This window comes from Somniosus microcephalus, chromosome 6 (genome assembly GCF_052327205.1).
Source record: "Somniosus microcephalus isolate GS21.2 chromosome 6, FLI_Smic_1.0, whole genome shotgun sequence".
In the NCBI taxonomy this organism is placed as follows: domain Eukaryota; kingdom Metazoa; phylum Chordata; class Chondrichthyes; order Squaliformes; family Somniosidae; genus Somniosus; species Somniosus microcephalus.
In genome coordinates, this window is record NC_140992.1 from 51,384,044 (window position 1) to 51,411,918 (window position 27,875).

General features: G+C 44.1%; 1 protein-coding gene across 5 annotated transcripts in view; it reads left to right on the forward strand.

Moving 5' to 3' along the window:
* Positions 1–27,875, forward strand: part of dis3l2 (DIS3 like 3'-5' exoribonuclease 2) — a 380,300-nt gene that overhangs the window by 262,866 nt on the left and 89,559 nt on the right. For all 5 annotated transcript variants that reach the window (XM_085990207.1, XM_085990206.1, XM_085990205.1 and 2 more), the window contains one exon: positions 11,009–11,088. In XM_085990207.1, the coding sequence (XP_085846333.1) occupies positions 11,009–11,088 (80 nt within the window). The remainder of the gene's footprint in view (positions 1–11,008; positions 11,089–27,875) is intronic.

Sequence of the window (27,875 nt, forward strand, 5' to 3'; positions counted from 1 at the left end):
CCGTATCATATTAAAATCGGCCTTCCCCCAATTTAGAACCTTTATTTCCGGTTCATCTCTGTCCTTTTCCATGACTAACTTAAATCTCACCGAATTATGGTCACTGTCACCGAAGTGCTCACCTACTAACACTTCTACCATTTGCCCGGCCACATTCACTAGAATTAGGTCCAGTACCGCCCCCCTCTCTTGTAGGACTTTCTACATGCTGGCTCAAAAAGCTCTCCTGGATGCACTTTAAGAATTCCGCACCATCTAAGCCTTTCACACTCTGACTATCCCAGTTAATATTGGGGAAGTTGAAATCCCCCACTATTATTACCCTATTATTTGCACATTTCTCTGAGATTTGCCTACATATCTGTTCCTCTATCTCCCCATGACTGTTTGGGGGCCTATAGTACACTCCCAGCAAAGTGCTTGCCCCCTTTTCATTTTTAAGTTCTACCCATATGGCCTCATTAGAGGAACCTGTTAATATATCATCCCTCCTTACAGCAGTAATTGACTCCTTAATTAATATTGCGACACCCCCTCCTCTTTTACCCCCCCCTCTGTCTTGCCTGAAGATTCTATACCCCGGAATATTGAGCTGCCAGTCTTGCCCCTCCCTCAACCATGTCTCCGTGATAGCAACAATATCATACTCCCATGTGTTCATCAACACTTTCAGTTCATCCACCTTATTCGCAAGACTCCTTGCATTGAAATAAATGCCATCCAGCCTTGCCCTACTCCCTTGTGCCGTTACATATTTGCTCTGCCTTCCAAGCTGACTTGTTTTTTCCTCTATATTTGGCTGTACATCACCCCCCTATTATAGCTCCACTCTGTATCCCATCCCCCTGCCAAGTTAGTTTAAACCCTCCCCAACAGTGCTAGCAAACCTCCCCGCAAGGATATTTGTCCCATTCTGGTTCAGGTGCAACCCGTCCGACTTGTACAAGTCTCACCTTCCCCAGAAGCAGACCCAGTGATCCAGGAAACTAAAGCCCTCCCTCCTGCACCAACTCTTTAGCCACGCATTCATCTGCTCTATCCTCCTATTACTATACTCACTAGCACGTGGCACCGGGAGTAATCCAGAGATTACAACCTTTGAGGTCCTGCTCTTTAATCTGCTACCTAGCTCCCTAAATTCTTGCTGCAGGACCTCATCCCTCTTCCTACCCATGTCGTTGGTCCCAATGTGAACCACGACCTCTGACTGTTCACCCTCCCCCTTCAGAATGCCCTGCAGCCGTTCAGTAACATCCTTGACCCTGGCACCAGGGAGGCAACAAATCATCCTGGAGTCAAGTCTACGGCCACAGAAACACCTATCTGTTCCCCTTACGATAGAATCCCCTACCACTATTGCTCTCCCACTCTTTTTCCTCCCTTCCTGAGCAGCAGAAGCACCCCCGGTGCCAGGAAGTTCGCTGTTGCTGCCTTCCCCTGGTAAGTCATCCTCCTCAACAGTATCCAAATCGGTATACCTGTTTGAGAGGGGGATGGCCACAGGGGTCCCCTGCACTACCTGCCTGCTTCTACTGCTCCGCCTGATGGTCACCCATTTCCCTTCTGCCTGTGCAGCCCTTACCTGCGGTGTGACCAACTCACTAAATGTGTTATCCATGACCCTCTCAGCATCGCGAATGCTCCAAAACTCATCCATCCGCAGCTCCAGCACCTCAATGCGGTCTGCTAGAAGCTGCAGCTGGATACATTTCCGGCACACATGGTCGTCAGGGACACCGGCAGTGTCCCTGAATTCCCACATAGCGCAGGTGGAGCATAACACGGGGCTGGGCTGTCCTGACATGACTTACCCTTTAATTAATTTAAATTAATTCAATACCACCAATTAAAGATATACTCTAGGGCGCTTATATGGCAGAAGTCCCCGCTACACCACAGAGACCCTAGAAACTATAAACCACAGAGTTTAAGTTTAAAAAGAGAGAAATATTCACCAACCAATCACTTACCTGCTTTCTGGTGACGTCACACTTCGATTTCTTTTTACCTCTCTCCTTCCCTCCGAGTTCGGAGACTGGTACGCCTTACCTGGTCTCTGGAGCCTTTTATAGCCCCGCTGCTGCCGCGCGAGTTTCCCGTCGGCGCTCTGAGGCCTTACCTGGTCTCTGGAGCCTTTTATAGCCCCGCTGCTTTCCTGTAATACTATCTTTAACTTCTCTTGTTAGCCACGGTTGGACCACTTTCCCTGTGGGTTTTTTGTGCCTTAAAGAAATGTATATTTGTTGTAAGTTATGTATTAATTCTTTAAATGCTAGCCATTGCTCGTCCACTGTCATACCTTTTAATGTAGTTTCCCAATCTACCTAAGCCAACTCGCCCCTCATACCTACGTAATTTGTGTTGTTTAGATTTAAGACCCTAGTTATGGATTTAACTAAGTCACTTTCAAACTCAATATAAAATTCTATCATATTATGGTCACTCTTCCCTAAAGGCTCTTTTTACTACAAGGTTATTAATTAACCCTTTCTCGTTGCACAATACTAGATCTAAAATAGCCTGTTCCTAGTTGGTTCCTCAACAGATTAATCTAGAAAACTATCTTGCATACATTGCATGAATTTGTCCTCCATACTATTACTGCACACTTGATTTGCCCAGTCTATATGTAGATTAATGTCCCCCATGATCAGTATTATATTACCCTTGTTACGTGCACCTCTAATTTAATGATTTATACTCTGCCCTACATTACAACTACTGTTTGGGGTCCTATGAAGAACTCCCACCAATGTTTTCTGCCCCTTGCTGTATCTTAACTCCACTCAAACTGATTAACGTGAATTGGATCTAAATCATTACACTAGTTTGTTGCTACACAGAAGAGTATTATTAGACTGAAAAGGTTATATTGTTATAAACGTGCTGTGTTTATATCTAGAACTGCTGCTTTGTAATGGGTTTTGCAATATGACTTGGTCTCTGGTGCTCTGTATTTGCACCATTTACAGTACTGGCTAGAATTCAGTAATAGGCAATGCCCGCATTATACAGAAGAAATATAAAGTGGGATCAATGATTAGCCATTTCTCCATTCTGCCTCATTTGTTTATTTACTACACACAAATGAATGGCTCATCATTCAGACTGTGTGTATGGTTGGGGCAGAGGGGATGAAGCAAGAAGGGAAGGGATGAAAGGAATAACAGACATAGCATTGCCAACCCTGGTTTGAGGTATTCCTGGAGGTTTGATCATGTAACATCTGATCATGTAGCATCTGCAACTGTTGCATTTACCTTATAAAGGTTGGATCCCCTGTGGTTGAGTATCTTTGCTCATGGTTTCGTACCAGCAGCTGTTGTGCGAGAAGTTCCGAGAACCTGGAAGCCACCCACGCGCAGGCGAAGAAGGGAAACGGAAGGCAGGGCACAGGCGAAACCAAAGGTGGGGAGAGATTTGCAGAGGGTGGAAGTCAGAGATGGAAGGAACTTTGATTCTACCAGTAACTAATAGCAACTCACTGAAATTGCCCCTTAACTCTCGTTTAAATGGCACCTAAATATCCAGAATTCTCTATTAACCGGCAAAATTCATACTCTGAAAACAACACCTCAATAACCGGAAATGTTGCCGAGCCCGAGTCTCCCGCGGTGGCCAAGTTAGTCAGTGGAGGTAGTTCTCCAAACTGCCACTACTCGGCTTCTTGGTGCTGTCAAAAGTCCAATTACTGTATACGGCACATTTCTTGATTTTTTAATTTTTGTTTGTTAAAAATAACCTCGGTAGATAACCCTCTCCGTCAACATGAATTTTTAATCAACCGGCACCATCCCGGTCCCATCGGTGCCGGATACCAAAGAGTTTCCTATAGGAATACTGGTAATACTCAAATTCCCCTCATAAGAAACAAAAACTCAATAACTCACTGATAGCCTGTATGTAACTGATAGTAATAGGTGTAATGTCCCAATATCCTACCTGTAACTAGCAGTAATCCTATAACCCGCTGACTTTCACCTTGTAACTATAGCCAGAATCCCCCTGCATAAGGTGTGGTCAGGCTCCAGAGTCAATGTCACTTTAACAGGTCCCAACCCACTCCTTATATCCTTGGACTCAGGTTTTGTGTGAAGGCGACAACTGTGAACTGAGAGCTTTAGTCTGACCCAATCTATACTTGAATTTCACACGTCAAAACCAGCCGCACAGACCAACCTGAACCAAACGGAGATTGCACAAAAGGCAACAGGCTTGGTGCTTGGGGCACATCTCACAGGGTACAGTGTCATAAACTCAGCTCAGCAACAACATTTTGAAACCACTCTCTGGGCTTGGACTCTAAAGGAGAGTTCTCAAACAATGATTTGAAATTACAGCACAGGAAGAGGTCAATTGGCCCCCGGTGCCTATGTCAATGCTTGCGCTTTCTCCTGTAATCCCATTCCACCCCCAGATACTTTTATATTCCTCCTTTGCAAGTACTTAACATAAGAAATAGGAGCAGGAGTAGACCATTCGGCCCTTCAAGCCTGCTCTGCCATTCAATAAGATCCTCAACTCCAGCTTCCCGCACTATCCCCATATCCCTTGGTTCCCTTATTATCCAATAATCTATCGATCTCTGTCTTGAATATATTCAACAACTGAGCATCCACAGCCCTCTGGGGTAGAGAATTCCAAAGATTAAACATCCTCTGAGTAAAGACATTTCTCCTCATCTCAGTCCTAAATGGCTGACTCATTACCCTGAGTCTATTCTAGAGTCCCCAGCCAGGGGAAACATCCTCCCAGCATCTACCCTGTCAAGCCCCTTAGGAATTTTATATGTTTTAATGAGATCACACCACTTCTTCCACTTGTCACATTACAGGATAATTACAGACCGGTAAGCCTGACATCAGTAGTGGGGTAAATGCTAGAGTCCATTATGTAATAGCAGAGCACTTGGAAAACAGTGACAGGATCGGACAAAGTCAACATGGATTTACAAAAGGTAAATCATGCTTGACTAATCTACTGGAATTTTTTGAGGATGTAACTGGTAGAATAGATAAGGGAGAACCAGTGGATGTGGTGTATTTGGACTTTCAGAAGGCTTTCGATAAGGTCCCGCATAAGAGATTGGCGTGCAAAGTTAAAGCACACGGGATTGGGGGTATGGTACTGATTTGGATGGAGAACTGGTTGGCAGACAGGAAGCAAAGAGTTGGAATAAACGGGTCTTTTTCCGAGTGGCAGGCAGTGACTAGTGGGGTACCGCAGGATCGGTGCTAGGACCCCAGCTATTCACAATATATATTAATGATCTTGACGAGGGAACTAGATGTAATATCTCCAAGTTTGCAGATGACACAAAGCTGGGTGGGCGTGTGTGCTGTGAGGAGGATGCAGAGAAACTTGAGTATGATTTGGACAGGTTGGGTGATTGGGCAGATGCATGGCAGATGCAGTATAATGTGGATAAATGCGAGGTTATCCACTTTGGTGGCAAAAACAGGAAGGCAGATTATTATCTGAACGGCAATAGATTGGGAAAAGGGGACGTGCAACGAGACCTGGTTGTCCTTGTGCACCAGTCGCTGAAGGTAAGCAAGCAGGTGCTGCAGGCGGTTAAGAAGGCAAATGGTATGTTGGCCTTCATAGCGAGAGGTTTCGAGTACAGGAGCAAGGATGTCTTGCTGCAGTTGTACAGGGCCTTGGTGAGACCACACCTTGAATATTGTGTGCAGTTTTGGTCGCCTTATCTGAGGAAGGATGTTCTTGCCATGGAGGGGGTGCAGCGAAGATTCACCAGACTGATAACCTGGGATGACGTATGAAGAGAGATTGGGTCGATTAGGCTTATATTCGCTAGAGTTTAGAAGAATGAGAGGGGATCTCATTGAAACTTATAAAATTCTAACAGGATTAGACAGACTAGATGCAGGAAGGATGTTCCCGATGGCGGGAGAGTCCAGAACCAGGGGTCACAGTCTAAAGATAAGGGGTAAGCCATTTAGGACAGAGATGAGGAGGAATTTCTTCACCCAGAGAGCGGTGAACCTGTGGAATTCTCTACCACAAAAGGCAGTGGAGGCCAATTCATTAAATATATTCAAGAAGGAGTTAGATATATTTCTTAAGGCTGAAGGGATCAAGGGATATGGGGAGAAAGCAGGGACAGGGTAGTGAATTTGGATGATCAGCCATGATCTCATTAAATGGCGGAACAGGCTCGAGGGGCCGAATGGCCTACTCCTGCTCCTATCTTCTATGTTTCTATGTTACTGCTGTTCCTGGCAGGAAATGGTAGACCTCACAACCACCCCATTCCTCATTCTCACTTTCTCTTACCCCTTGACCTGCATTCCCAGTCTCCCTCTCTTACCTGAACCCCCATTCTCCAGTTTCCTTCTCTCCCCGACCCCCAGTTCCTTGTCTCCCTATCTGCAGACCCCTCAGTTTGCTGGCATTCTATTCCCCCTGTCCCTGGTCACATTCTCTTCCCCCTTCCCTCAAACCTTGCTAGTAACAACCCCTTTAGTCCTTGTACACCCTCTTCCAACCCTGTCCCGGACTTCTCCCCAATCTGTCTCTCTCTCTGCCCTCCCTCCCCCCACCCCCCCACCCACCTCCAAAAATCCTCCTCGCTGTTTCTCCACCGGACGGTCCCGTTGCTGGTCAGCCCTAAGCTCTGTACACCGGCAGCCTGTCATAGAGAAGGGGTTGGGCTGCTGCAGCAACAAATTTAAAGGGCATATTTCGCCCAGGCTGCAAGCAGCAGTTCCCAGGAGATCCATTCCGGGAGACACTCAGACAATACAGGAGGGTTGGTAACCCTAAGTCGACTGCAGCCTCATCTGAGAGAATCAGTTGTAGATAGTTTGTATTTAGTCTGATATCTATATTAATAAGTAGAAGCTAATATGGATCTTGAACTCCCTTGTTTGAAATGAACAATTTAAGATCATAAGTGAAGTTACCATACTTCATTCAGGTGTTAAGTTCAGGACAATGTCTAGTAACTGGACAATTCAAGAATTTCCACAAATAAATAAGACAATCCCACAAAGAATGTCTCAATATGGAGGAAGCCAATTATGAACACTGAGGGGGCGATTTTGCCAGCCCTTGGGAGGCGGATATGGAGGCAGGACTGCTGGGAAAATGGCAGAACTTGGGGGCGGGTAGCCGTCCCACGCCGGGTCCCATCTCCTTAGAGGCGGGAAGGCATTAAAGCCTATTAACTGCCTGTTAACAGACAGAAAGTAGGATTATCCCCTTTTTTGCCCTCAAGTGCAGGCTTCCCGAAGGCTTCAAAACACGCCAGCTCAGCGAGGCGAATACTGGGTTTGTGGGGGTCGGGGGGTGGGGGGGGGAGTGCAAAAGTGTGGTGTGAAGGTAAGTGATGGGTGCAAGAGTGTAGAGGTGAGTATCTGAGGTAAGTGCAAAGTGTTTTTAAAAGTGTACTTACCTTTGTTTCTTCCTACAGGCTTCAGTTGGTTTGTATGCGGAGAGTCTCGGACCTCCGCGTTGCAGATGAAAGGTGGCCATTGCATTCTCAGATGCGACAACCATCTCATTTCTGTAAAAGAAAGAAGGTTGATGAGGTCTTTTATGCAAGACCTCATCAAACTGCAGAGAATGTCACTGTTTGACAGCTTCACAGAGCTGTCAAACGATGACAATTCATGTGTCAAAAATGTTTGACAGATGAAACGTCATACGTTGACGTGCTCTGGAACCGGCTTTCCCTTAATTGGCCGGGCTTAACAAGGTCAGTCAAGGGAAAATAGTGTGGGTTGGCCACAAATCGATGGAGGCGGGATATCGACCCGCCAAGCAGCAGTCCCGCCTCCAACGCACCCCCATTCACAAAATCGCCCCCCTAAGCTTTTCCATTCAACATGACATTCACCAATACCATTCAGTCCATACTTAGCTTTTTCTTTAACTGCAGCATCTTCACGTCTATCTGTATCTGGGTAATTGGTTCATTGGAGCTCCCTCACAGGAGTCTAGTATGTCCTGAATATCCATGGAAATTTGGTGATTCTCACCAATTATGGCAAATCCCAGTTGATGCCAAAATAAATCTTCCATTTATAGATGCCTGATGCCTGACTCCTGATAGTTCTGGGGAAGAACATGTTACAGGTACTACTAGACCAAGTCAGGACCATGTAACCCAAATGTTTCACCATAAGGTCAATTGTGAAATTTCAGTTGAAGTACATGCAGTGGTATCAGCTTCATGAAAAGAACTAAAACTGTGCAGTTAATTACATGTGGCCGGGACTATCATTGTTGCTCTAATTTTTACTTATACAGATTGTATTATTTACCCTATGATGGTGGGCTTATTTTAAGGCTAAATCTTTTTTTTTGACTAAATTTTTTATCTGAATTGTATTTATTTTGGAAAATCAGAGGACTGTAATTTTGCCTGCTTCCTTTTGGAACAAAATATCATTCTGTTGATGTATATAGGGCCGGGGTCTATTACGTAAACACATTTGTATAGTGAGGTAGGTCATAAAATGTATTTTGTTTCATTGTTCAGCTGTTTATAACTACTAAGAAAAATAGAGACATGTTCTGCTGATCCTATGTCTACATTTTGAGCTTTTGACTCATTTGCAAGGAAGGTGCATGGATTAATTTACATGGTTGTGCAAAGCATTGTTTTGCCTTGTTTTGTGAGTTCAAGCGAATAAACGCTTTAGCACTTCAAAATTAGATCATCATTTCGCAGCCAAGTTTTCTGTTTCATTTTGACATTTATTTGAATGAGGACAGTGCAAAAATGAGTGCAGTCTTCCTTTCATTGAATGTAGAGCAAAGATTCCCTTCCATTCAACAACAACTACAGAGTAGATATAGAGAAACTGTTCCCATTGGGGGAAGGGTCGAGAACTAGAGGACCCAAATTTAAGGTGATTGGCAGAAGAACCAAAGGTGACATGAGGAAAAACCTTTTTACGCAGCGAGTGGTTAGGATCTGGATTGCACTGCCTGAAAGGGTGGTTAAGGCAGATTCAATTGTGGCTTTTAAAAGGGAATTGGATAAGTACCTGAAGGAAAAAAAAATTCAGAGCTACGGGAAAAGGGCGTGGGAGTGGGACTAACTGAATTGCTCTGGCAGAGAGCTGGCACGGGCTCAACAGGCCAAGTGGCCTCCTTCTGTGCTGTAACCATTCTAATTCTGTGAACTTGCATTTATAGGAACATAGTAACAGGAGTAGGCTACTTAGCTCCTCGAGCCTGTTCCGCCATTCAATGAGATCATGGCCAATCTGTGCTCTAACTCCATATATAGCGCCTTTAACATAGTAAAATGTCCCAACGCACTTTACTTGAGCGTAATCAGACAAAGAAATTGGTGGGGTGAAGGAAGTCGGAGATGCACAAGAGGCCAGGATTGAAGGAACGCAGAGTTCTCGAAGGGTTGTAGGGCTGGAGGAGATTGCAAAGATTGGGACAGGTGAGATCGTGGATGGATTTGAACACACTGATGAGAATTTTAAATTTGAGGCGTTGGTGGATAGCAAGCCACTGTAGCTCAGCAGACACAGGGTAGGCAGGGCTTGGTGCGAGTTAGGCTACGGGCAACAGAGTTTTGGATGAGCTTCAAGTGTTTGAAGGATGGAAGATGGGAGAGAATTGAAATTGTCGAGTCTGGAGGTAACAAAACCATGGATGAGCGTTTCAACAGCAGATGGTTTGAGATAGGGGCGAAGACGGGTGATTTGGATGTTTTTTGTGACTTTGATTAGGCTTGTTTCAGTGCTGTCGCAAGGATGGAAGCTTGATTGGAGAGGTTAAAACTTGCGGGAGAGATGGCATAGATTTGAGAGGCAACCACACGTTCAAGGACTTTGGAGAGGAAACGGAAGTTGGAGATAGAGTCATAGAGATACACAGCACAGAAAGAGGCCCTTTGGCCCATCGTGTCCACGCCAGCCATCAAGCCCTGTCTATTCCCATCCCATTTTCCAGCACTTGGTCCGTAGCCTTGTATGCTATGGCATTTCAAGTGCTCATCTAAATACTTCTTGAATGTTGTGAGGGTTCCTGCCTCTACCACCCTTTCAGGCAGTGAGTTCCAGATTCCAACCACCCTCTGGGTGAAAAAGTTTTTCCTCAAATCCCCTCTAAACCTCCTGCCCCTTACCTTGAAACTATGCCCCCTGGTTATTGACCCCTCTACTAAGGGGAGAAGTTCCTTTCTATCTACCCTATCTATGCCCCTCATAATTTTGTACGCTTCAATCAGGTCCCCCCTCAGCCTTCTCTGCTTTAAGGAAAACAACCCCAGCCTGTCCAGTGTCTCTTCATAGCTGAAGCGCTCCAGCCCAGGTAACATCCTGGTGAATCTCCTCTGCACCCTCTCCTATAGTGTGGCGACCAGAACTGCACACAGTATTCCAGCTGTGGCCTAACTAGCGTTTTGTACAGCTCCATCATAACCTCCCTGCTCTTGCCTTCATTAGCCGAGGCATAGAATATAAGTATCCCATATGCCTTTTTAACCACCTTATCTACCTGTCCTGCTGCCTTCAGGGATCTATGTACATGCACACCAAGGTCCCTCTGATCCTCTGTCCTTCATAGGGTCCTACCATTCATTGTGTATTCCCTTGCCTTGTTAGTCCTCCCAAAATGCATCCAAGGTAGGGTGGTAGTTTGCGAGAACAGAGGAGTCACGGGTAGACTTTTTTGAGGAGGTGGATTTATGACGGCAAATTTGAAAGGGACCAGAGAGGAGAGGGAACTGTTTACAATATAGCTAGCATGGGGGCCATGCAGGAAAGTTGGGTGGTCAGCAGTTTAGTAAGAAAGAGTCCCTTATTGAAGACACATTCATTTGTAGATGGAGACTGAACTACATTCAAAGAATGAGTATGATCACACTAACTGTTAAGTAATCTATGCTCTCATTATTATAGGAATGAATTTCTACTTTTAATTGTAATTATGTTGTAGACCTGACATTTGGCAAAACTGGAAATGTTCCTTTCTTTTAGTTTGAAACATTAATCGAGTGCTATTGAATCTTTTACAGTTGAAGATTGCCTTTACCTTGGATAGAGAGACAGGAATGCCTCAAGGATGCTATGTCTATCAGTATAAGGACAGCAATAAGTAAGTTGTCCTTATTGGAAGAATTTCAAGCAGCATTTCTTCATATTTTAATCAGCTGACAGTTTCTGCATTGCACCTTAAATAGCAGGTGGTGAATTTTTTTTTTAAATCGTACTGTTGTAAGTCCGTCGGTAAACACATCACATTTCCCATTTGTATCCTTTCAGTGAACTGTTTTATAATGTGTATTTTCGCGCAATAATGTTGCAAGTTGCAGGCATTGGGAGAGTTTTTGAAAAAATTTTTGTTTCATCGGTTTTGGTAATATAACGATGAATCAGCTCAGTTTAGACCACAAAGATGGCCACTAACTGATCTCCTACGATGAAAGTTAATTTTTGAGAGAAGGCAAAGTTGGGGCAAGGAGTTACAGTTGGGGGAGAGTTTACAATGTTAAAGAAAAACAGAAAATGCTGGAGAAACTCAGCAGGTCAGGCAGCATCTGTGAAGAGAGAAACAGAGTTAATGTTTCAGGTCAATGACCTTTCGTCAGAACTGGAAAAAAGCAGGAAATGGAACAGATTTTTAAGCAAGTGCAGGGGCAGGGAAAGCGGGGAGGGGATGAAAGAACAAAAGGGAAGGTCTGATAGGGTGGAAGGCAGAAGAGGTTAAGAGACATTAAGAGATATTCAAGGCAAAAGGAGATGGTAATGGGACAGGTTAAGAAACAAAGGATGGCTCTAGATGAAGTGTAAATTGCGCTGGCAGAATGAAAGACAGCTGCCATGTGGGGGAGAAGAAAAAAAGACAGAGTGTAGATAAAAAACATATATATATGACAGGGGCCGCGGTTATGATCTGAAATTGTTGAACTCAATGTTGAGCCCAGAAGGCTGTAAAGTGCCTAATCGAAAGATGAGGTGCTGTTCCTTGAGCTTACGCTGAGCTTCCGTGGAACAATGCAAGAGGCCGAGGACGGTGAGGTCTGAGTGGAAGTGGAGCGGTGAATTAAAGTTTACAATGTTAACTTTGGTTCTGTAAATTAATCATCATAGGAAAATCTAAGATGGAAGGTGAAGGAATGTGTGTGAGAAAGATTAAGGCCTAGAAATTCAGTTGTTTGCGCCAGCCACTAGCGCCTTAGGAGGAGGAGATGTGGGGCGCTAGACGGCTAGCGGCCGGGCGCTGCGCGATCTGCGCCTCTCCCCAACTTCAGTAAAGATTTAGCGGCGGCGCAAAGCCTTTGCGCGCGCAGATCCTGACGTCATTTCATCGTGCAACGCCCTTTGTGCGCCCCAAACCGGAAATTCAGTGGCGCCGGCCTATTGCGTGCCTGGCGCCCCTAGCGACTGGTAGAGGGGAACGGTTCCCAGTCGCTGCGGGGCGCGGGGGGCGCTAATTAAAGGGCACGCCTCCTGCAGTAGAAATGGCAGCCATTTTGCAACACTCCTTCTTTGTGAGAGACGGATCTTTGCAGAGAGACAAAGGTAGAGAGCTTTCTGGTTTGGCTCAACACTCGCACAGGTACTTGTGGCTTCAGGCCACAGCTTTGCACTTGTCTTTAACTTCAGAGCCATAGCATTGATTGGAAACATATAATGGGGGCTGCAATGGGTGCAAACGTTGGCCTTCTCCATTGCATTCAAAGGGCTCAGAGACGCCGTGAGAGAGTGGCAGTCATGGCCAGAGGGAGAAGGGGCAACAGGCGTCGGCTAAGGAGGCCTTACCCACCCAGGGTATACCGCCAGCAGTTCTCATATCTGAACATGTCTGACGAGCAGTGTGTTCGGAGGCTGCGATTCCGAAGGGCGGTGGTCACTGAGATCTGCCACCTGCTTCGCGGAGATCTGCAGCCACAGCTGAGGAGCAGGACGTCTCTGTCGGTGGCAGTGAAGGTGACGGTGTCTCTCAACTTCTATGCCACCGGCTCCTTCCAATCCGCTACTGGGGACATTTCCAACATCTCCCAGTTTGCCGTACATTGCTGCATCCGCCAGGTGACCAATGCCCTTTTCAGAAGGAGACGTCAGTTCATCTCCTTCTCCATGGCCCTTGTCAAGCAGCAACAGCGTGCAATGGGCTTTGCAGCATTAGCGGGCTTCCCCATGGTGCAGGGCGCCATTGACTGCATGCATGTGGCTTTGCGGGCACCTCTAGAGCATGCCGAGGATTACCGCAACCGGAAGGGCTACCATTCGCTCAACGTGCAGTTGGTGTGTGACCACAGGCAGATCATCCTAGCTGTCAATGCCCGCTTTCCAGGCAGCAGCCACGATGCCTTCATCCTGCGCCAGACTTCTGTGGCAGACATGTTCCAGGCCCAGCCTCACCCACGAGGATGGCTTCTCGGGGACAAAGGCTATCCTTTGTGCACCTGGCTGATGACCCCGCTCTGTGCGCCCAGCACCCCTGCTGAAGAGGGATACAATGACAGCCATCAAGCAACCAGGAACCTCATTGAGCAAACAATCGGCGTCCTGAAGCAACGGTTCCGCTGTCTGGATCGTTCCGGAGGAGCCCTACAGTACTCGCCTGAGCGAGTCTCCCATTTCGTGGTCGTGTGCTGCATGCTGCACAACCTGGCTATCCGCAGGACTCAGCCACTGCCACCAGACATTGGAGGACCACCAGAGGAGGAGGAGGAGGACCAGCACAGGAGGGAGGCAGAAAGTGCAAGGGCCGCCCGTCGGCGGCTTATTGAACGTCGGTTCTAGGCCCCCTCTCAGGGAATGGCTTGTGGCACAAGATGAATGTAGCCGCTCCACAAGCCCTCAGCCGAGCAGGGCAACCAGGACTTCCAAAAGAAAGCATGGACAGTGCGATTTAAGAACATTTATTACTTTGATACCTCTGTGCCCTTCCCACATAACAAACTAATGGAGAGAAGCCCCCCCGAAAAACACAAATCGAGCAGTCTCGGCCTTTCCAAAAACACAAATACACCAGTCTCGGCCTTTCAAAAAAACAAATCCACCCTCCCCCTTTAAGAGCTCACCGGCGCCAGAGTGTCTGCCGTCAATCAACAGCTCGCCGCACCTGCGCTGCGCCCGCCCTCGGGGGTTTCGCCCCGGGCCGCCGGCTTAGCGCCTAATGATAGTCGTGCATCGCCTGTTTTAGCGCAGCAGCAACCTCTTGGGGCGGTGCCACTGAATATCGGCGAAGGTGGCGCGAAGTTGCGCCAGGCGCAAACTTTAGCGGCCGCCCGGCTATAGCGCCCCAAACGTGGCTATACTGAATTTCTAGGCCTAAGTGTTTGCCTGAGTTAGCTTCCAATGTAGAAATAAAGAATAACATTAAAAAAAACCTGTGCTGTGATTCTCTCAGATCCAGTCTTGCTCATTAAGGGTTCCCTACAACCTGCAGGTTCTAGTTTTGAAACAAATGCATCCCTTTGCTATGGTGAAATTTCACGAACATGAATAAACTTCTATTGGCCATGTACCTTTCAGAGCAAATACATTTTAACCTGTACACAAGACGAGAAATGTACTAAGTAGCTGGGCCCCCATGAAGGGCAGTATAACAAAAACCCGCTCACAAACCCTATAACGGATCCTCACAGACGGAGGGGCAGGCTGATACAAGAGGAATGATTACTGAGTACACTCCCGCCTGCTTCAGATGCTGAAGAATAGTGACCCAACCCAACAACACCCTGGAGAAGATAGTGTCCCCCTACCCACCTTGCTTCTCCTCCTCCCCATGCCCTATTCCAGAGGTGTGTAATGCGACTAGTATATGCAGTGTGTAAACAGACTTGTTGTATTGAAGACTCTCTTGCAAGTGCCTTGTAAGCAAAATTTACAGCAACTACAATATGTAAAGAAGCATAAAATTCTGAAAGGTTAAAAAAAACCTGAAGGAAGTGTGGTAAAATGAGAACAACTGCTATGCACAAAAATACAACTGAAGTTTCCAGCCATTACTTGGCTATTTTTGGCAACAAAAAAATTTCCATTGTAGATTTCACTGAGTTTCATAGAATGCCAAGACAGTGCAACATGCTACTTTCACAATGGAAAAACATAACCCAGTGTTATTTCACACATATTGGAGAGTAATTTATTTAAATACATAGATTCCAGCAAAAGTATTGTTATAGATGTAAGTGTGATGTTTGTTGTTACTACTTTGATTGTATGGCTTATCTGATGCTATTTCTTCATACATTCTTCCTGACAAAATGAGAGAAAACCTCTATTATATGCAAATGTTAAGGAGGATGTTGAAGCTTTACCTAAAATTACATTTAGTTTCTGCATTTCCCTGTAGTATTTAGAACGTGTGATAAGTGATGATTACTGCCAAACAACCTAATTGGTCCTGAAAATTTAATTTTACAAGTGTGGAATCTCATTCCATCAGAAGTTAATTGTTGTTGGAGATTTTAAAAATATATATTTTTTGTGCATTTCTTTTGTAGACAAGATATCTAAAAAAAAATATTTGTACACATTGCTTTGTGTCATTGTGTTAATTACTGCTTGAAAATTCTTAATGCTTAATGCCAACCAGAGGCAAACCATGGTGAATGAGCAGCTATTGAAGTGATGGTCATTGGAGGAAATAAAAACCTGGATAGTATTATGCCAATCACAGCTTCAATAAGAACTATGCACCTACCTTGGGAAGTAAGGAAGAGACATATTGGTCTGGATTTTGCATCGATAATAATGGTGAGGCTAACGGCACTCACCATTATATCAGAGTAAATCGGACAGCAACTTCTGCCGTTCACGCATGCGCAGTTACACGCAGAAATACGGAAGTTGCTGTCAGAGATACCTCTCTCCTCCACAGGGTGCGCTGTATCAGTCCTCGCCAATAGACTAGGCACTGATGTCAATGCAATGGCGTGAGCTTGGAGTACTTTCCTACTAAAGAGGCCAGAGAAAGTTAGGGCTGGTGCATTCAGGAGTAAATGAATTTTTAACAGTGCGATAAGTGATGATTACTGCCAAACAACCTATCCGGTCCTGAAAATTTAATTTTACAAGTGTAGAATCTCATTCCTTCAGAAGTTAATTGTTGTTGGAGATTTTAAAAAAATATTTTTTAACTTTTTCTGACTGTCTCTCTCTTAATTCCATCTATCTTTCCCAATCTTTATTTCGCTTTCTATACTTCCTGGTTTAGACCCTGCGTGGCTCAGTGAGGATTCTTGAATCTGATTGGCTGAAGAGTCTCGCTGTCTCTTGTGCTGCTCACAGGCGTGATAGATGCCCTGTACAGGGCGCCGCGCTGGATCAGATGCCCGATGGCAGCAAGTCTCCGCTCAAAAGCCCATGAAAACTCTTCAGCATAGTTAGCATAGTGAACGGCGAGCGCTGCAAAATCCGGGCCAGTATATTCTACAATCATGTAAATAACTGAGAGAAAAGTAAGGAATTATAAATAAGTACTCCAAATCTACCATAGGAAGAGAAAACCAATTAATATTTTCTAATGTATATAAGTGGGTTTAAGTCACTTTGCAGAGGAAAGAAGAAATATATTGTAAGACTTTTGTTGGAGCAATGACCCAAGTGGATACATTGGTTGGTACCCTGACACCAATTCCTGACAGGAGTTGCCTCCGCGGATCTCAGAAAATGACCAGACAACAGAAAAATAGCTTGCTCTCACAGTGACCTAAAGAAAAGGGGTGAAAAGCCACCAAATGCTCCCCCAAAGCAGTAGTGAAGAGAGAAGGTCTTATGGTTTGGCAGTAGCGTTGAAGGAGGAGATCTTGGGGTTTGGAAAGACTGGGGAGAAGGGTGTTTGCAGCATTTGGGAGGGGGGAGATGTTAGGGTTTGGTAGGATTGGGGAAGAGGGAAGATTTTGAGTCAGCAGTAGTTTTATCAGTTAATTTAAACAAGTTATTGTGAAATATGTAATTATTTAATGTTCAAAATCTCAATTTATGTCAACATAATTGTGCACAAACATACTAGTCTGGATTTTGCAGTAAAAGTAAGTGAGACTATCAGCGCTCATCGTTATTAAGGAGTAAACGGTACAGCAACTTCTGGCATCCACACATGCACAATAAAACGTGGGAATTAGGAAGTTGTTTGTCCGATTTACCCTGCTCCTCCACAAGCTCCACAGTACTGTTACCTCACTGATAGACTCGGCATTGAAATACATGTAAAGGTGAATAGACTCAGCATTGAAATACATGCAAGGGCGTGAGGTTGCGGTACTTACCCACTAAACATGCCAGAAAAAGTTGAGGCTTGTCCATTCAAGTGTAAGTGAATTTTTAATGGCGTAATAAGTTTTAATACTGTCAAACAAACTCTCTGGTACTGAAAATTAACTTTTACAAGTGTGGAGTCACATTGCTTCAGATTTAAATTATTGTTGGAGATTGTATAAAAATTAAAGTAATTTTTCTTACTGTCTCTTTTATCTCTTTTAATAATAGAAACATAGAAGATAGGAGCAGGAGTAGGCCATTCGGCCCCTCGAGCCTGCTCCGCCATTCAATGCGATCATGGCTGATCATCCAAATTCAGTACCCTGTCCCTGCTTTCTCCCCATACCCCTTGATCCCCTTAGCCTTAAGAAATATATCTAACTCCTTTTTGAATATATTTAAGGAATTGGCCTCAACTGTCTTCTGTGGTAGAGAATTCCACACTCTCTGGGTGAAGAAATTCCTCCTCATCTCAGTCCTAAATGGCTTACCCCTTATCCTTAGACTGTGACCCCTGGTTCTGGACTCCCCCGCCATTGGGAACAGCCTTCCTGCATCTAGTCTGTCTAGTCCTGTTAGAATTTTATAAGTTTCAATGAGATCCCCTCTCATTCTTCTAAACTCTAGCGAATATAAGCCCAATTGACCCAATCTCTCCATACGTCATTCCTGCCATCCCAGGTATCAGTCTGGTGAATCTTCGCTGCACTCTCGCCATGGCAAGAACATCCTTCCTCAGATAAGGCGACCAAAACTGCACACAATACTCAAGGTGTGGTCTCACCAAGGCCCTGTACAACTGCAGCAAGACATCCTTGCTCCTGTACTCGAATCCTCTTGCTATGAAGGCCAGCATACCATTTGCCTTCTTAACCGCCTGCTGCACCTGCATGCTTACCATCAGCGACTGGTGCACAAGGACACCAGGTCTCGTTGCACTTCCCCTTTTCCCAATCTATTGCCGTTCAGATGATAATCCGCCTTCCTGTTTTTGCCACCAAAGTGGATAACCTTGCATTTATCCGCATTATACTGCCTCTGCCATTCATCTGCCCAATGGCCCAACCTGTCCAAATCGTACTGGAGTTTCTCTGCATCCTCCTCACAGCACACACGCCCACCCAGCTTTGTGTCGTCTGCAAACTTGGAGATATTACATCTAGTTCCCTCGTCTAGATCATTAATATATATTGTGAATAACTGGGGTCCTAGCACCGATCCCTGCAGCACCCCACTAGTCACTGCCTTCCACTGGGAAAAAGACCCATTTAAATCCAACTCTTTGCTTCCTGTCTGCCAACCAGTTTTCTATCCAAGTCAGTACCTTACCCCCAATCCCATGTGCTTTAACTTTGCACGCTAGTCTCTTATGCGGGACCTTATTGAAAGACTTCTGAAAGTCCAAATACACCACATCCACTGGTTCTCCCTTATCTATTCTACCAGTTACATCCTACCTTTTGTAAATCCATGTTGACTTTGTCTGATCCTGTCACTGTTTTCCAAGTGCTCTGCTATTACATCTTTTATAATGGACTCTAGCATTTTCCCCACTACCGATGTCAGGCTATAATCCCCCGTTTTTTCTCTACCAACTTTTTTAAATAGTGGGGTTTCATTAGCTACCCTCCAATCCATGGGAACTGTTCCAGAGTCTATAGAATTTTGGACGATGACCAGCAATGCATCTACTATTTCCAGGGCCACTTCCTTAAGTACCCTAGGATGTAGATTATCAGGCCCTGGGGATTTATCGGCCTTCAATCCCATCAATTTCCCCAAGACCATTTCCCTACAAATATTGATTTCATTCAGTTCCTCCCTCTCATTAGACCCTATGTTCCCCGACATCTCTGGGAGTTTATTTGTGTCCTCCTTTGTGAAGACAGAACCAAAGTATGCATTTAATTGGTATGCCATGTCTTTGTTCCCCATTATAAATTCCCCTGAATCTGACTGCAAGGGACCTACGCTTGACTTTACCAATCTTTTTCTCTTCACATATCTATAGAAGCTTTTACAGTCAGTTTTTATGTTCTCTGCAAGCTTACTCTCATACTCTATTTTCCCCCTCTTAATTAATCCCTTTGTCCTCCTTTGCTGAATCCTAAACTGCTCCCAGTCCTCAGGTTTGCTGCTTTTTTTGGCCAATTTATATGTCCTCTCCTTGGATCTTATGCTATCCCTAATTTCCGTTGTTAGCCAATGTTGAGTCACCTTTTTTGTTTTATTTTTATGCCAAACAGGGATGAACAAATTCTGTCGTTCATCCATGCGATCTTTAAATGTTTGCCATTGCCTATTCATCGTCAACCCTTTTAAGTAATATTCCCCAATCCATCCTAGCCAACTCGCGCTTCATACCATCATAGTTTCCTTTATTTAAATTCAGTACCCAAGTCTCTGAATCAACTACTTCACTCTCCATCTTAATGAAGAATTCTGTCATATTATGATCGCTCCTCCCCAAGGGGCCTCACACAACAACATTGCTAATGAATCCTTTCTCATTACATAATACCCAGTCTAAGCTGGCCTCATCTCTAGTTGATTCCTCGACATATTGGTCCAGGAAACCACCCTGTATACACTCTAGGAATTCCTCTTCAACGGTATTGTTACTAATTTGGTTAGACCAATCTATATGTAGATTAAAGTCACCCACGATAACTGCTGTGCCCTTATTGCACGCGTCTCTGATTTCCCGTTTAATGCCATCCCCAACCTCAGCATTACTGTTTGGGGGGTCTGTATACAACTCCCACTAACGTTTTCTGCCTCTTGGTATTTCTCAGCTCTACCCATACAGATTCCACATCATCAAAGCTAATTTCCTTCCTTACTATTGTGTTAATCTCCTCTTTAACCAGCAATGCTACCCCACCGCCTTTTCCTTTTTGCCTGTCCTTCCTGAATATTGAATACCCCTGGATGTTGAATTCCCAGCCTTGGTCACCCTGGAGCCATGTCTCCGTAATCCCAATTATATCATATCCGTTTACATCTATTTGCACAGCTAATTCATCCACCTTATTACGAATGCTCCTCACATTAAGACACAAAGCCTTCAGGCTTGTTTTTGTAACACTCAGACCTTTTAGAATTATTGTTTACTCCGGCCATGTTTGATTTACACCCTTGATTTCTCTGATTTCCACTTTTGCTTTTCTCCTTCCTGTCTTTTGCTTCTATCCTTGCTTCCCTTTCCTCTGTCTCCCTGCACAGGTTCCCAAACCCCTGCCATTTTAGTTTAAACCCTCCCCAACAGCACTAGCAAACGCTCCCCCTAGGACATCGGTCCCGGTCCTACCCAGGTGCAAACCGTCCAGTTTGTACTGGTCCCACCTCCCCCAGAACCGGTTCCAATGTCCCAGGAATTTGAATCCCTCCCCCTTGCACCATTCTTCTAGCCACGTATCCATCTGAAATATCCTTCTATTAGTACTCTGACTAGCATGTGGCACTGGTAGCAGTCCTGACATTACTACCTTTTGAGGTCCTATTTTTAAATTTATCTCCTAACTCCCTATATTCAGCTTTTAGGACCTCATCCCATTTTTTACCTATATTGTTGGTACCTATATGCACCACGACAACTGGCTGTTCACCCTCCCCCTCCAGAATGCCCTGCAGCCGCTCCGAGACATCCTTGACCCTTGCACCAGGGAGGCAACATACCATCCTGGAGTCTCGTTTGTGGCCGCAGAAACGCCTATCTATTCCCCTTACAATAGAATCACCTATCACTATAGCTCTCCCGCTCTTTTTCCTCCCGTCCCATGCAGCAGAACCACCCATGGTGCCAGGAAGTTGGTTGCCGCTGCCTTCCCCCAATAAGCCAACCTCCACAACAATATCCAAAGTGGTATATCTGTTTGAGAGGGGGAATGGCCACAGACGACCCCTGCACTACCTGCCTGTGCCTACTACTCTGCCTGGCGGTCACCCATTCCCTTCCTGCCTGTGCAGCCTTTACCTGCGGTGTGACCAACTGATTAAACGTGATAGCCAGGACATCCTCAGCATCACGAATGCTCCAGTATGTATCCATTCGCAGCTCCATCACCGCAATGCGGTCTGCCAGTAGCTGCAGCTGGATACACTTCCTGCACACATGGTCGTCAGGGACACAGGAAGTATGCCTGATTTCCCACATAGTGCAGGAGGAGCATGCCACGGGGCCGAGCTTTGCTGCCATGACTTACCCTTTAATTAATTTAAATTAAATCAATACCACCAATTATACTACAATTAAATGATATACTCAAGGGTCCTTGTTTCCTAGCACTCCCCGCTATACAACAGAGACCTTAGAAACTATAACCACAAAATTAAGACCTTCTAAACTTTATAAACTATGAACCTTAACTCTCAAACTATAGAGTAGTACAAGTACTCACCCAATCAGCTGCTTCCTCCTGCCCGCATCACGGTTTGAATCGTGACGTGGCTCTGGAACGCCACTGCCGGTCTGCGAGATTGGTAAGCCTCTGTAAAAAAGCCCGTGAAAGTGAGTTTAAATACTCATTGAACCTCCGCTCTCACCGCTCCCGACAATGGCCTGTGGAAAAAAGCCTGTGAAAGTGAGTTTAAATACTCACTGAACCTGCGCTCTCACCGATCCCAACAATGGCCTGTGAAAAAAAGCCCGCGAAAGTGAGTTTAAATACTAACTGAACCTCCGCTCCCGACACTGGCCTGTGGGAAAAAAAAGCCCGCGAAAGTGAGTTTAAATACCCACTGAACCTCCGCTCTCACTGCTCCCGACACTGGCCTGTCTTTCCCATCCCATCTTTCTTTCCCTCTCTTTATTTCGCTTTCTATACATGATTTTACATAGAATTAAATATTCTAACTTACACGTCCTGGTTTGGACGATGCATGTCTCAGTGAGGATTCTTCAATCTGATTGGTTGAGGAGACACGCCATTGTTTGCTCTGCTCACACAGGTCCCAGATACCCTGCAGAGGGCGCTGTGCTGTTTCAGACAGCCGATGACCATAAGTTGTTGCTCAAAATTGCACGAAAAGTCTGTGGGCGGCTGTAAGTGTAATCAATGGCGAGCGCTCTTCGTTCACCGCTAACCGCAAAATCTGGGTAACTGTTATTAGCATTCATATATCGAAACAAATCTTGCATAGGACACACACTTCCTGTCCACAAACCTTATTTCCTATTGTCACAATCTTTGGTCATGCAGTTCTGTCAACATTTATCATAATGAACTGTTATGTCAACAATTCCCATTTGATTTTGCTGTATCACCTGATAGAATACAGTTGCAGACTCTGGCCACTAGCTGACTTGATTGAGTGAGTTTCTGAAGTCCCTCAATTCTGTCGCTATCTTGTATATAAAAAAAACCTGTATTCATCAGCTAACTGTGGATAATGCCACAGACAAGTTACTAGTAGCATATAGATATGCATAAATAAAGATAGAAATTTAATGGTGAATTTTGTAGTATAATGCCCCCTTTCATTATAACTTACGGTGAGTAACGTCATCGGAGATCTGCTCATGTATGTGTATATTATAACTAATTATGTTATTTATAAACTTGGATCAAAATTTTTCCAATATGCACATATGGAAAACAACCCAAGAAAAGTATGGAAAATGTTTTTAGTATGCAGGAAAGACAATTAAACTATCAAACTACAGGGAAAATGTGGTGTACAGGAAATGTCTGATCAAGAGCATGGTTACTGGCACTTAAACTCAGCCTAAGTACATAGAGTTCCCAGTTGGGTGATGTGAATTTATGACACTGAAAGGCTAATCTCTGCAAGGGAAGGGAGAAGTCCAGATTTAGCTGCAATTGTTTTTACAAAACAATCAATATAGTTTTGCTAAGACAAAAGCCATCACCTTCAGCCCTCTCCAGAAGCTTTGTATTCTTACGACTGATTCCATCCTCCTCCCCAGCCACTGTTTCTGGCTGAACCAGATTGTTCACATCCTCGCCGTTCCATTTGACCCCGAGCTGATATTCTAACTCCATAGCCTCTCCATCATGACCGTCAACTTCCACCTCCATAACATCACCCACCTCCGCCCCTACTTCAGCCCATCAGCTGGTTAAACCCCCTGCCAAACATTTGATACCTCCAGACTCGACTATTCCAGTGTTCTCCTGGATGGTCGCACATCCTCCACACTCCATAACCTTCAGCTCATCCAAAACTCTGCTGCCCATCTCCTATCCCACACCAGGTCCTGCTCACCTACCTTGGTTCCCAGTCCTCCAACACCACCCATAAAATTCTCATCCTCTTGTTTAAATTCCCTCATGGCCTTGCACGTGTCTATCTTTATAACTTCCTCCAGCTCTATTTTCCCCCCTGCCCAAAATTCTCAATTCCTCGGACTCTGATCTTGCGTATATCACTCCCCTCCCTTCGCCGCACCATTTGCAGCCTTCAACTACCTGAGCCCCACACTTTGGAATTCACTCCCTAAACCCCTCTATGCCTCCACCTCCCTTCTCTCTTTTAAGACCCACCTTAAAACCCAACTCTTTTCACAAGCATTTGGTCGCACCTCCTAATATCTCCTCCTTTGGAACTCAGGAACAGGAGTAGGCCATTCATCCCCTTGAGCCTTTTCTGCTATTCAGTTAGATCATGGCTGCTCTGCATCTCAACTCCATTTACCTGCCTTTATTCCATACTTCTTGATACCCTTACCTAACAAAAATCTATCGCTCTCAGTCTCAAAAATTTAATTAATCAAATAGAAGTTTTTTTTTTAATGTGGCTCTCAGTTGCAAAATGGCTGTTGGGCCCTGGAAGGCACCAGGTGAAATAAAGGCAATCCAACTATTCAAAACTTTTTAAATAGAAAATGTTTTCAGCCTGGATTTATATTATATTAGATAGAAATAAAGCAAATGTAAAGTTAAATCAATAAAAATAGGGGTGAAAAATAGAAAAGGAAGTACAGGTAAGCAAAAGTGTTTTTAATATTTAATATAGTTTTCTTTGTCCTTATTTTAATACATACATAATAAAGCTAGTACTGACATTTAAGGAGTTTATTTTTGTAAAATTAGAGTTTGTTTTAGCATTATGTTGTATGAGCTGAAAACTTTAAAACTTCAGACCAGGGAGAGTGGAATTTCTCTGAACAGGCTGGTAATTTAAATATTCAATACTGAAAAGTTACTAATTAAAGATTAAATGTGGACTCTTCTCTACTTAATTAATCTTTTCAAGAGAAGTGAATATCCACATGGAAAACTACCAAGGAGATAAAACAATGAAATGTCACACTGATCTCTAAAGTTAATAGATTGACAACAGGACATTTTCAAATTGAAATTACTGCCTGCATTATCAACCTTGTCTGGTTACATTGCACATGTGATATTTCCATATTCCCAACAGGACTAGTACCATATCATATTTGATTGTGTGTATCATCTTTATTAGTTTCCATCTAATTGTTCACTAGGTGTTAACTACCAAGGAGATAAAACTATGAAATGTCACACTGATCTCTAAAGTTAATAGATTGACAACAGGACATTTTCAAATTGAAATTACTGCCTGCATTATCAACCTTGTCTGGTTACATTGCACATGTGATATTTCCATATTCCCAACAGGACGAGTACCATATCATATTTGATTGTGTGTATCATCTTTATTAGTTTCCATCTAATTGTTCACTAGGTGTTTCCCCAGCCTCTTTTTAAAAGGAATTAATTCACACATTATTAATGGATTTTGATGGGAATCCTTGTGACAAAAAGTAAAGTTTGTGCAAAATTTTGTATTTATTTAGTGTCTTAATTTAAAATATATATTTTTTTAATTGCTACATTCAATATAAAAGCCAACATATTGGCTTAGAGAAGTGATGGCTAAGAAGTTCTTTGTTGGAGGAAAATGTATACTTAATATGCCTATATTTTGATTAAAAAGTTGTTATGGGTGGATGGACTATTAAAGACATTCACTTAATCTAATCAGGAAGGCCACTTGCTTTGAGCTAGTTATCTTCAGAATGGCCCCAAATTTCCTGAATCGCATTTACGCTGAAATTATGCTAATATTTACACCGGTTTCTGCTCCGATCTTACCAACAGAAATAGCGCCAAAATTTCCTGGGGAGCTGATTTGCCTATGCCGAAACATAAGAGCGGCATAAAACAATAGCTAATGCACCACCACCAATTGGAGTACTGTAATAGCAGGTGGACAGCTGGCTTCTGCTAAGGCACCTCACTCTCAGAGCCTCTTGTTCTGCTACTCCTCTTCCGATATTATGCAGAACAGAGGTATGCCCATTGGAAAGACCATTCTAGCTGCATCGTCCTTCTGATTATGTGTGGGGGGGGGGGGTCTGAGGTTTTTGTGTGCACTGAGACTGACAGCACTTTGGTTAAGTATAGTGCAGGTCTCTAAGAAATAAATTACTATCAAACTCCAGAAATCTCAGTTACGCCGATATCAGGTGACTTTCAGGCTATGTAGCGCCTAAAATTTGGGGCATAAATCTACGTCCACTCATTATTCGCAGATTTGCATGAGCTGGTCTTTTGCATGGGTGATGGAGCTATGTAAATGTGCAGCAGAGGATATTGGCTGACATCAAAGCAGGACTTTCTGCAGGACAGTAAATGGGCAGCCAAGTTTTGAACAACTTGATGTTTATCGAGGGTAGAAAATGAAAGGCTGGCAACGATGGCATTGGAAAAATCAAGTCCAGAGGTGAGAAAAGCGGGAAAGGGTTTCAGCAGCAGTGAGAATGAGGTAGGGGCAAAGGCAGAGGTGCAAGTTGATGGATAGCAAGTAGGATTTCAAACTCAACTCTGGAACGAGCAGTGTGCCAATCTTTTGCAAGTGGCTGGGGAGTGGGCATGGATTCTGAAGCACGAGCAAAATTTGTGATGGTGGCCAATGTTCCCCTAATTTATTTTTGGCTGCACGGTCCCTTTAACGGGCTGTGCGGCCCATTCAAAGTTTCATACATTCCCGAAATGTCACATTTGAAAAGCTGGTCTCAGGCTGCGAGAGACCGGCAGACAGCTGCATGGCCACGCAGCTAAGAGGGAACATTGGTCGTGGCTGAAAATGATGATGTAGGTCTGTCTGATGTTAATTGGAGGAAATTTTGACTCATCTGCAACTTAATGTCAATTGGGTAATCTGACATCACAGAAGTGATCATGGGGTTGAGGGAATTCGCGCAACCTAAGAGCTGGGTTTCATTAGCATATGCATGGAAGATTTCCCTGTGCCTGCTGTTGTTGCCAAGCGGAAGGATGTAGATAATGAAGAGGAGAGCGCCAAGTATATTTCCTTCAGGAACTCCTGAAGTGACTCCAGAAGCAGGAAGAGAAGCAGTTGTTTGAGAGGTGCTGGCTGCATTAGGTCAGATGGGAGTGGAACCACTCAGGCCAGTATCATGGAGCTGGACAACAGGAGCAATGTTTCTGTGATAGAGGCAATGAAGGAGGATGGCTTGATTAAATGTGTTAAATACCGCAGAGAAATAGAGGAGGAGAATGCAAAGGGATCTGTTAATACTGTTGGCAAATATCGGAACCAGAAAAGGATGGCATCTACAACAATGCTATAATCGCTCAATAATGTGTTGTAGTGTACGTAAAAGTTAAGTGGTCAAGTTATTGAGTGGGGGGTTGAATCTGCAAGGTTAAAGAGTGTTGCCAGCAAAGCCATTTCTTAGATGTGGAATAGCGCATGTCTCTGGAAGATAAAATGAGAGTGAGTAATTTAAAATTACAAAATAAGCAGTGGAAGAAATAATTAATCTTTGTAAATTATCAAGTCATTGTTCTGCATTGTTTACCATGTGATCAGGGCCTAAATATGCCTGTATTTTTAGTTATTGTCTCTCACCTCTTAATTGTAGTAAATACCTATTGTACAGCAATAGATTGAGCTAACTTAATCTAATTACAGTTCTTTGATCCATACACCATATCATTCAAACACAACTGTTCTGCAGTCATCACAAGAAACATATAGGGCTGGAAATTGCGGTCGGAGACTTCCCGTGGGCGAATGCCTCCAAATCGCAAGTAAACTCCGCAACTACCTGGTGCCTCCGGAGCTTCGAAGAGTCGCGCTCCTGGGCCTGCAGGCCTGTGTAAAGGCCCACATATCCCAGGGGCGTACACGGTTTGCAAGCATTCCTGGGATCACATGGGCCGGCCCAACCAATCACAAAGGGGGATTCCCATTATACTTAAGGGGATTCCATTTACGTACGTAGTCCCCATAAGCGTAATAGAAATCCCCTAAAAAAAAAACACTATCACTACACTGAAAAAAATAAATTATCACATGATCAAAATTAATTAAAATACAATTTAATTAAACATTGAAAACAAATATTTGAAAAATAAATTTAAACATTTTTCAAGGGGCCCAAAATAACAAACTAATTTTAAAGGTTTTTGTATGGTTAAATCATTTTTTAAAATGTATTGTAATATTTATTTAAACCCTTACACTGGTAACATAGAAACATAGAAGATAGGAGCAGGAGTAGGCCATTCGGCCCCTCGAGCCTGCTCCGCCATTTAATGAGATCATGGCTGATCATCCAAATTCAGTACCCTGTCACTGTTTTCTCCCCATATCCCTTGATCCCTTTAGCCTTAAGAAATATATCTAACTCCTCCTTGAATA